At 52.5% G+C, this 11,190-nt stretch overlaps 1 protein-coding gene across 19 annotated transcripts in view; it reads left to right on the top strand.

Annotated features, from left to right (window-relative positions):
* inpp4b (inositol polyphosphate-4-phosphatase type II B) overlaps positions 1-11,190 on the top strand; it is a 996,728-nt gene that overhangs the window by 899,059 nt on the left and 86,479 nt on the right. For 18 of the 19 annotated variants that reach the window (XM_068043111.1, XM_068043134.1, XM_068043119.1 and 15 more), the window contains one exon: positions 406-503. In XM_068043111.1, coding sequence (XP_067899212.1) covers positions 406-503 — 98 coding nt within the window. Of the gene's footprint in view, positions 1-405; positions 504-985; positions 1,075-11,190 lie in introns of all 19 variants that reach the window. The other variant, XM_068043194.1, reaches the window with a different exon arrangement.

Raw genomic sequence — 11,190 nt, forward strand, 5'->3', positions numbered from 1 at the left:
GCCCTGTGTGATGTCATTGTACAAACAGGCTTGACTTGTCCATTAAAATAGTGGACAGTGAAATCTGTTTTGAGCATTCTTTCAATATTATATACTATAATTTCCAGGCTTTGATACCCTGCTAACATTTATCCCTCAACAAATGGATTATCTGGTCATTTATCTCATTGATGTTTGAGGGACCTTGCTGTGTGAAAATTAGTTGCAGCATTTTGCTGTGTTATAGTTGTGACTTCAAGAGTACTTCATTAATCATGAAACACTTTAGGATGCACTGAGATTGTGAAAGTTGCTATATAAATTCCAGTTTTAAAAGTTCTTTAAGTTTACTTTAAACATCATGGAATTCAGATGATAAATTAAAATTGTGGTATTGACTAATAAAAATTTATCGTTTATCATTAGGTTTGGAGATATTTCTCTGCAGGAAATTATCAATCAAGAGAATTTTAAACTACTCAGTAAATATTACAAATCATTTCAAGAAAAACTATCATGTGATTGTAAGTATATGTTAGTTTCAGTACTGTTAATTAAAAGGCAAACCGATAAAGGTCACTAATTTATCAAGTATCTCAGTTTTAAAAGTTCTTAAATATAATATTCCTTAATCGTGAAAGTTGTATTCTAATCTTCAGTAATAACCATTGCACACTGGTGTAATGATCAGTAGATATTTATATAGAGTATGAAATGGCACTGGCCAAAAGTATTTGACATTAAAATCTTTGAAAAGGAAGTTTGAAAGATGTGGAAAATGCATAAATGATGTTTCAGTATATTGTAAATTCAATATGATGAATTCTGCTAGGGAAGTTTCATCAATTTTGTTTTGCCTTGGCCTGGCAAAAGCTTCCCCATGATCAGTTGAGGAACTCAAAATAAGTCCAGGGTCACTCTGTGTTGATGTTTGCATAACAAATCATGGAAACTAATTGTTAAGTGTTTGCATGTCAAATTCCTGATGTATGTTGTTGATCCCCAGGTTCTACTTCATCATCTACTAGGACCCCTCCACTGCATCTGATTTGTCATACTGCTTGCTTGACATTGCCTGCACCCACAGTAAACTGGGCAAGTTTGTTAATAGGAAAACAACAAAAGATCCGTGGGAGGTGTTCAAGAAGCACTTCCTAACTGCACTGTGTATGTCCCTACACCACACGGACTGCAGCGGATCAAGAAGGCAGCTCACCACCAGCTTCTCAAGGGCAATTATGAATCAATAATAAATGCTGGTCTTGCCAGCAATGTCCACTTTCCATGAATGAATAAAACAAATAATTTGATATGATACAAAACCAGTTTATTCCCCTTAAAGGCAAACGCTCTACTTGCCAAAAAAAGCTCTGGATGACTAAAGAGGTAAGAGATAACACATAGCACAGATCCTGGCAAATGGGGAAGATGCAATGAACAGCAAAGGGTGACAAAACAGATAGTAAGAGCTACAGGAAGGGAGATAAAAAGAAACTTGCAAAGGATATCAAATCAATATAAACATTTTTTTTACAATTATATTCGGAGGAAGAATGGTGGTCAGGAGCAATGTGGATGTCTTGACAACTGATAACAGTGATTTGTCAGTGAAAATAAGGAAATGGCGAACATGTTAAATAATTATTTTGTATCAGGGTTTACAGTAGAGGAAGAGGTCAGCATGCTGAAAATCCCAAGAAAACTAATACTGAAACAGGCTCACCAAAATTAACATAAGCAAAATGACAGTAATAAAGAAAATAATGGCACTAGAGAGTGATAAATCTCCAGAATGAGATGGTTTCCATCCCAAGATCTTAATGGAATTTGGTGAGAACATTACAGATGCCCTAACTATAATCTTGCAAAGTTCTCTTGATTTGGTAACCATTTCTTTAGATTGGAAAATTGCGCATGTCACTCTGCTATTTAAGAAAGGTTAGAAAGGAAAACCAGGAAACTGTAGACCAGTTAGCCTAACATCTGTTGGCGGGAGATTACTTGAGTCAATAACTAAGGATAGGATGACAGAATACCTTGAAAGTTATCAGCTGATCAGAGAGAACCAGCATGGATTTGAAAGGGATAGGTCATGCCTGATGATCCTGATAGAATTTTTTGAAGAGGTGACTGAAGTTGTGGGCAGGAGAATGTCTATGGATGCTATTTATATGGATTTCCAGAAGTCATTTGATAAAGTCCCTCATAAGAGACTGTTAGCTAAAATTGAAACCCATGGATTGCAGGTAAATTATTGACCTCGTTGGGAAATTGTCTGAGTAGCAGGAGACCGAGAATAGGGATAATGGGCAGGCACTCTGATTGACAGGATGTGACTAGTACTGATCCCCAAGGATCTGTGCTGTGACCTCAACTATTCACTATTTATCAACGACTGAGATGATGGGTTATCCAAATTTTCCAATGACACAAAGGTGGGTTGCATTGTGCAGATGGAAGCATAAAATTTCTAAAGAGATATTGATAGATTAAGTGAATGGACAAAACTGTGGTACATGGATTTCAATGTAGGCAAATGTGAGGTCATTCACTTTGTGCCAAAAAGGGTATTTTCTAAATGAAAAGCTAGAAACACTGCAAGTTCAAAGAGACTTGGTGTTCCAACTATATTGATCATTCAAGTATCATGAACAGGTACAGAAAATCATCCAAAAGGCTATTGGAATGCTGGCCTGTGTATCTCGAGGACTAGAACACAAGGGGGTACAAAGCACTGGTTAGACCACACCTAGAGTACCGTGAGCAGTTCTAGGTACTACATCTTAGGAAGGAGAAATTGACCTTTGAGGGAGTGCTACATTGGTTCCCAGAATGATAGCTGGACTCCAGGGGTTAAATTACAAGAAGAGATTACATAAACTAAGGTAGTAATCCCTGGAATTTACAAGGTTAAGGCATGATTTGATTGAAGTTTCCAAGATGTTAAGGGGAACAGATAGGGTAGATAGAGAGAGACTATTTCTGTTGGTTGGGAGTCTAGGACTAGAGGACATAGTCTAAAAGTTAGAGCCAGGCCTTTCAGGAGTGAAATTAGGCAATACTTCTACACGCAAAGGGTGGTAGAGATTTGGAACTCATTTTCGCAAACAGCAATTGATGCTAGATCAATCGTAAATTTTAAATCTGAGATTTTCTTTCTTCTTTCATGGAATGTGGGCATTGCTGGCTAGGCCAGCATTTATTGCCCATCCCTAATTGCCCTTGAGAAGGTGGTGGTAAGATTGATAGATTTCTGTTTTCCAAAGGTGCTAAGGAATATGGGGCAAAGACGGATGTATGGAGTTAGTTTGCAGATCAGCCATGATCTCATTGAATGGCAGCAGAACAGGCTTGAGGGGCTAAATCACCTAGTCCCATTCCTATGTTCCAAGATCCAGTATTGGATGAGCAGAAACTTCTGCCAATTAACTATTGGGAAGACTGAAGCCATTGCCTGTCGCCTCATCACAAACTCTGTTCCCTAGTCACTGATTCCATCCCCCCTACCTGACTACTGTTTGAGGCTGAACCAGCCTGTTTGTAACCTCGATGACCTATTTGACCTTGAGCGGAGCTTCTTACCCCATATCCTCTCTATCACTGACTGCATACTTCCACCTCCATAATATCACCTGTTTCCATCCTTGCCACAGCTTATCTACACCTGAAGCCTTCATTGATGCTCTTGTTACCTCCATACTCGACTATTCCGATGCTCTCCTGTCCAGCCTCCCATCTTCCACCTTGCATAAATTTCTGCACATCCAACCTCTGCTGCATGAATCCTGACTCGCACCAAATCCCGTTCGTCACCCCACTACCTCTCACCTTGCTCACTAACCTACATTGATTCTCCAGCCTTAAACCAGTGTTCCCTCTAAGCTGCATGGCAGTGTAGCCATGCAGCAATCATGAACGTACCAAGCAGGCTGCTGACAAGCTATCCGCTTTTAAGATACAGTGCGCGCTGCTGCAAGGAAAGCTTTAAAGGTACTGCGCATTAGATATGCAGGCCATGGACAACAAAGAAAGTTTAGAGGGATCATTGCTTACAAACATCCAAGAACTCTGTAGCCCTCAATTTCTGGCCTTTTCTGCATTCCCAGTTCCTTCTGTCCCTCCATTGGCAGCCGTGCCTCAGCTGCCTAAATCCTAAGTTCTGGAATTCCCTCACTAAACATGTTGCTTCACCTCTCTCTCCTGCTTTAAGTCACTCTTTATAACCTACCTGTTCAATCAAACTTTTGGTCACTATTCTAAAATCTACTGATTTGTCTCAGTGTCAAATTTTGTCTGACAATGCTCTCAATGAAGCGCCTTGGGATGATTTTCTTCATTAATGACCCTATATAAATACAAATTGTTGTTTATAATGAAGTGATGCACAGTAGCAGAAGATGGTTCATTTGGCAGTTTTTAAATTAGAGAATTGATTAACACAAGTTGGCTAGTGCAGATAACTAATCCCAAAATGATTCATTAAGCTATATTAACAGAAGTGTCTTCTGTTTACATGTTTAGACGATGCTAACAAATCATGGAAGCTACTTTCTGAATAAAATATCAGATCTTGTTTGTATAGCTAGTAGTCAAAACTTTCTACCCTTGTATATTTCAGATGTTTTGAAATTTGTTGATGTTTCCACATTTATTGGCAAAACTGTCTTAATTCCATAAAGCTAAATGAACAATTTTAGATAAGTGTTAGTTAATATGGCAGGACAGCTGGGGCCCATGTAACACTGCAGTTGTTGTAGAGGATTCAATAATCTGGGAATAGACAAGTGTTTCTGCAAATGCAGACGTGTCCTAAATGGTGTGATGTCTCCCTGATGCCTGTGCAAAGGATATTACTGAACAGGTTATTATGGACATGCGGTAAGGGATGTGGGTTGTTCCCACTGTTCACCTCCCAACTGACTGCAATCTTGTTTTGATTAAAATGATGAGTTAGCCCCTGAGTGATTTACTTCCCAAATAAACAGAGTGACAGGGTTTTCTTGTAGGTTTAAAATAGAAGATTAACTATTTATTGAACCATATTCATTCCCCAAAATGTTCGCAACACCACTCACGCACGCATTCACTCTCACGTGCACTCTCAAGAGAAAATAGATCGAAGGTATGGTATGTGGTTTGCAGTAAACCTGTTGAATCTTCTAAGGAGGACAGTCTCTTTTAAAGTTGCAGGCCTGAATGTTTGTAGCCTTGAACTTGCGCTGTTTTAGACTTCGAGTGGTTATGATTTCAGACTGAAGGTGGCAGTCACTTTCAGTGCTCTGCTGCTTCAAGTTGAAGTGTAGAATTAGCAGAAGGGCTGCTTTTTGTTTAGGCTGGATCTTTCCACAGCCCTTGGCTCGACTGCCTTCTCTGTGATGTTGCTGTGATCTCTCTCTCTCTCTCTGTCTCTCCGTCTGTCTTTCTCTCAGTCTGTCTGTGTGTCTCACTCCGCCCGTCTGTGTGTCTCACTCCGCCCGTCTGTGTGTCTCACTCCGCCCGTCTGTGTGTCTCACTCCGCCCGTCTGTGTGTCTCACTCCGCCCGTCTGTGTGTCTCACTCCGCCCGTCTGTGTGTCTCACTCCGCCCGTCTGTGTGTCTCACTCCGCCCGTCTGTGTGTCTCACTCCGCCCGTCTGTGTGTCTCACTCCGCCCGTCTGTGTGTCTCACTCCGCCCGTCTGTGTGTCTCACTCCGCCCGTCTGTGTGTCTCACTCCGCCCGTCTGTGTGTCTCACTCCGCCCGTCTGTGTGTCTCACTCCGCCCGTCTGTGTGTCTCACTCCGCCCGTCTGTCTGTCTCACTCCGCCCGTCTGTCTGTCTCACTCCGCCCGTCTGTCTGTCTCACTCCGCCCGTCTGTCTGTCTCACTCCGCCCGTCTGTCTGTCTCACTCCGCCCGTCTGTGTGTCTCACTCCGCCCGTCTGTGTGTCTCACTCCGCCCGTCTGTGTGTCTCACTCCGCCCGTCTGTCTGTCTCACTCCGCCCGTCTGTCTGTCTCACTCCGCCCGTCTGTCTGTCTCACTCCGCCCGTCTGTCTGTCTCACTCCGCCCGTCTGTCTGTCTCACTCCGCCCGTCTGTCTGTCTCACTCCGCCCGTCTGTCTGTCTCACTCCGCCCGTCTGTCTCACTCCGCCCGTCTGTCTCACTCCGCCCGTCTGTCTCACTCCGCCCGTCTGTCTCACTCCGCCCGTCTGTCTCACTCCGCCCGTCTGTCTCACTCCGCCCGTCTGTCTCACTCCGCCCGTCTGTCTCACTCCGCCCGTCTGTCTCACTCCGCCCGTCTGTCTCACTCCGCCCGTCTGTCTCACTCCGCCCGTCTGTCTCACTCCGCCCGTCTGTCTCACTCTCGCCCGTCTGTCTCACTCCGCCCGTCTGTCTCACTCCGCCCGTCTGTCTCACTCCGCCCGTCTGTCTCACTCCGCCCGTCTGTCTCACTCCGCCCGTCTGTCTCACTCCGCCCGTCTGTCTCACTCCGCCCGTCTGTCTCACTCCGCCCGTCTGTCTCACTCCGCCCGTCTGTCTCACTCCGCCCGTCTGTCTCACTCCGCCCGTCTGTCTCACTCCGCCCGTCTGTCTCACTCCGCCCGTCTGTCTCACTCCGCCCGTCTGTCTCACTCCGCCCGTCTGTCTCACTCCGCCCGTCTGTCTCACTCCGCCCGTCTGTCTCACTCCGCCCGTCTGTCTCACTCCGCCCGTCTGTCTCACTCCGCCCGTCTGTCTCACTCCGCCCGTCTGTCTCACTCCGCCGTCTGTCTCACTCCGCCCGTCTGTCTCACTCCGCCGTCTGTCTCACTCCGCCCGTCTGTCTCACTCCGCCCGTTCTGTCTCACTCCGCCCGTCTGTCTCACTCCGCCCGTCTGTCTCACTCCGCCCGTCTGTCTCACTCCGCCCGTCTGTCTCACTCCGCCGCTTCGTCTGTCTCACTCCGCCCGTCTGTCTCACTCCGCCCGTCTGTCTCACTCCGCCCGTCTGTCTCACTCCGCCCGTCTGTCTCACTCCGCCCGTCTGTCTCACTCCGCCCGTCTGTCTCACTCCGCCCGTCTGTCTCACTCCGCCCGTCTGTCTCACTCCGCCCGTCTGTCTCACTCCGCCCGTCTGTCTCACTCCGCCCGTCTGTCTCACTCCGCCCGTCTGTCTCACTCCGCCCGTCTGTCTCACTCCGCCCGTCTGTCTCACTCCGCCCGTCTGTCTCACTCCGCCCGTCTGTCTCACTCCGCCCGTCTGTCTCACTCCGCCCGTCTGTCTCACTCCGCCCGTCTGTCCTCACTCCGCCCGTCTGTCTGTCTCACTCCGCCCGTCTGTCTGTCTCACTCCGCCCGTCTGTCTGTCTCACTCCGCCCGTCTGTCTGTCTCACTCCGCCCGTCTGTCTCACTCCGCCCGTCTGTCTCACTCCGCCCGTCTGTCTCACTCCGCCCGTCTGTCTCACTCCGCCCGTCTGTCTCACTCCGCCCGTCTGTCTCACTCCGCCCGTCTGTCTCACTCCGCCCGTCTGTCTCACTCCGCCCGTCTGTCTGTCTCACTCCGCCGTCTGTCTGTCTCACTCCGCCCGTCTGTCTGTCTCACTCCGCCCGTCTGTCTGTCTCACTCCGCCGTCTGTCTGTCTCACTCCGCCCGTCTGTCTGTCTCACTCCGCCCGTCTGTCTGTCTCACTCCGCCCGTCTGTCTGTCTCACTCCGCCCGTCTGTCTGTCTCACTCCGCCCGTCTGTCTGTCTCACTCCGCCCGTCTGTCTGTCTCACTCCGCCCGTCTGTCTGTCTCACTCCGCCCGTCTGTCTGTCTCACTCCGCCCGTCTGTCTGTCTCACTCCGCCCGTCTGTCTGTCTCACTCCGCCCGTCTGTCTGTCTCACTCCGCCCGTCTGTCTGTCTCACTCCGCCCGTCTGTCTGTCTCACTCCGCCCGTCTGTCTGTCTCACTCCGCCCGTCTGTCTGTCTCACTCCGCCCGTCTGTCTGTCTCACTCCGCCCGTCTGTCTGTCTCACTCCGCCCGTCTGTCTGTCTCACTCCGCCCGTCTGTCTGTCTCACTCCGCCCGTCTGTCTGTCTCACTCCGCCCGTCTGTCTGTCTCACTCCGCCCGTCTGTCTGTCTCACTCCGCCCGTCTGTCTGTCTCACTCCGCCCGTCTGTCTGTCTCACTCCGCCCGTCTGTCTCACTCCGCCGTCTGTCTCACTCCGCCGTCTGTCTCACTCCGCCGTCTGTCTCACTCCGCCCGTCTGTCTCACTCCGCCCGTCTGTCTCACTCCGCCGTCTGTCTCACTCCGCCCGTCTGTCTCACTCCGCCCGTCTGTCTCACTCCGCCCGTCTGTCTCACTCCGCCCGTCTGTCTCACTCCGCCCGTCTGTCTCACTCCGCCCGTCTGTCTCACTCCGCCCGTCTGTCTCACTCCGCCCGTCTGTCTCACTCCGCCCGTCTGTCTCACTCCGCCCGTCTGTCTCACTCCGCCCGTCTGTCTCACTCCGCCCGTCTGTCTCACTCCGCCCGTCTGTCTCACTCCGCCCGTCTGTCTCACTCCGCCCGTCTGTCTCACTCCGCCCGTCTGTCTCACTCCGCCCGTCTGTCTCACTCCGCCCGTCTGTCTCACTCCGCCCGTCTGTCTCACTCCGCCCGTCTGTCTCACTCCGCCCGTCTGTCTCACTCCGCCCGTCTGTCTCACTCCGCCCGTCTGTCTCACTCCGCCCGTCTGTCTCACTCCGCCCGTCTGTCTCACTCCGCCCGTCTGTCTCACTCCGCCCGTCTGTCTCACTCCGCCCGTCTGTCTCACTCCGCCCGTCTGTCTCACTCCGCCCGTCTGTCTCACTCCGCCCGTCTGTCTCACTCCGCCCGTCTGTCTCACTCCGCCCGTCTGTCTCACTCCGCCCGTCTGTCTCACTCCGCCCGTCTGTCTCACTCCGCCCGTCTGTCTCACTCCGCCCGTCTGTCTCACTCCGCCCGTCTGTCTCACTCCGCCCGTCTGTCTCACTCCGCCCGTCTGTCTCACTCCGCCCGTCTGTCTCACTCCGCCCGTCTGTCTCACTCCGCCCGTCTGTCTCACTCCGCCCGTCTGTCTCACTCCGCCCGTCTGTCTCACTCCGCCCGTCTGTCTCACTCCGCCCGTCTGTCTCACTCCGCCCGTCTGTCTCACTCCGCCCGTCTGTCTCACTCCGCCCGTCTGTCTCACTCCGCCCGTCTGTCTCACTCCGCCCGTCTGTCTCACTCCGCCCGTCTGTCTCACTCCGCCCGTCTGTCTCACTCCGCCCGTCTGTCTCACTCCGCCCGTCTGTCTCACTCCGCCCGTCTGTCTCACTCCGCCCGTCTGTCTCACTCCGCCCGTCTGTCTCACTCCGCCCGTCTGTCTCACTCCGCCCGTCTGTCTCACTCCGCCCGTCTGTCTCACTCCGCCCGTCTGTCTCACTCCGCCCGTCTGTCTCACTCCGCCCGTCTGTCTCACTCCGCCCGTCTGTCTCACTCCGCCCGTCTGTCTCACTCCGCCCGTCTGTCTCACTCCGCCCGTCTGTCTCACTCCGCCCGTCTGTCTCACTCCGCCCGTCTGTCTCACTCCGCCCGTCTGTCTCACTCCGCCCGTCTGTCTCACTCCGCCCGTCTGTCTCACTCCGCCCGTCTGTCTCACTCCGCCCGTCTGTCTCACTCCCGCCCGTCTGTCTCACTCCGCCCGTCTGTCTCACTCCGCCCGTCTGTCTCACTCCGCCCGTCTGTCTCACTCCGCCCGTCTGTCTCACTCCGCCCGTCTGTCTCACTCCGCCCCGTCTGTCTCACTCCGCCCGTCTGTCTCACTCCGCCCGTCTGTCTCACTCCGCCCGTCTGTCTCACTCCGCCCGTCTGTCTCACTCCGCCCGTCTGTCTCACTCCGCCCGTCTGTCTCACTCCGCCCGTCTGTCTCACTCCGCCCGTCTGTCTCACTCCGCCCGTCTGTCTCACTCCGCCCGTCTGTCTCACTCCGCCCGTCTGTCTCACTCCGCCCGTCTGTCTCACTCCGCCCGTCTGTCTCACTCCGCCCGTCTGTCTCACTCCGCCCGTCTGTCTCACTCCGCCCGTCTGTCTCACTCCGCCCGTCTGTCTCACTCCGCCCGTCTGTCTCACTCCGCCCGTCTGTCTCACTCCGCCCGTCTGTCTCACTCCGCCCGTCTGTCTCACTCCGCCCGTCTGTCTCACTCCGCCCGTCTGTCTCACTCCGCCCGTCTGTCTCACTCCGCCCGTCTGTCTCACTCCGCCCGTCTGTCTCACTCCGCCCGTCTGTCTCACTCCGCCCGTCTGTCTCACTCCGCCCGTCTGTCTCACTCCGCCCGTCTGTCTCACTACCGCCCGTCTGTCTCACTCCGCCCGTCTGTCTCACTCCGCCCGTCTGTCTCACTCCGCCCGTCTGTCTCACTCCGCCCGTCTGTCTCACTCCGCCCGTCTGTCTCACTCCGCCCGTCTGTCTCACTCCGCCCGTCTGTCTCACTCCGCCCGTCTGTCTCACTCCGCCCGTCTGTCTCACTCCGCCCGTCTGTCTCACTCCGCCCGTCTGTCTCACTCCGCCCGTCTGTCTGTCTCACTCCGCCCGTCTGTCTGTCTCACTCCGCCCGTCTGTCTGTCTCACTCCGCCCGTCTGTCTGTCTCACTCCGCCCGTCTGTCTGTCTCACTCCGCCCGTCTGTCTGTCTCACTCCGCCCGTCTGTCTGTCTCACTCCGCCCGTCCGTCTGTCTCACTCCGCCCGTCCGTCTGTCTCACTCCGCCCGTCTGTCTCTCTGTTTGTCTGTCTCTCTCCGCCCGTCTGTCTCTCTCTCTCTCTCCGCCCGTCTGTCTCTCTGTTTGTCTGTCTCTCTCCGCCCGTCTGTCTCTCTCTCTCTCTCTCTCCGCCCGTCTGTCTGTCTCTCTCTCTCCGCCCGTCTGTCTGTCTCTCTGTTTGTCTGTCTCTCTCCGCCTGTCTGTCTCTCTGTTTGTCTGTCTCTCTCTCTCCGCCCGTCTGTCTCTCTCTCTCTCTCTCTCTCTGCCGTCTGTCTCTCTCTCTCTCTCTCTCTCTGCCCGTCTGTCTCTCTCTCTCTCTCTCTCTGCCCGTCTGTCTGTCTCTCTCTCTCTCTCTCTCTGCCCGTCTGTCTCTCTCTCTCTCTCTCTCTCCGCCCGTCTGTCTCTCTCTCTCTCTCTCTCTCTCTCCGCCCGTCTGTCTCTCTCTCTCTCTCGCTCTCCTCCGCCCGTCTGTCTCTCTGTTTGTCTGTCTCTCTCCGCCCGTCTGTCTG

This window comes from Heterodontus francisci, chromosome 1, assembly GCF_036365525.1.
Source record: "Heterodontus francisci isolate sHetFra1 chromosome 1, sHetFra1.hap1, whole genome shotgun sequence".
Classification (NCBI taxonomy): domain Eukaryota; kingdom Metazoa; phylum Chordata; class Chondrichthyes; order Heterodontiformes; family Heterodontidae; genus Heterodontus; species Heterodontus francisci.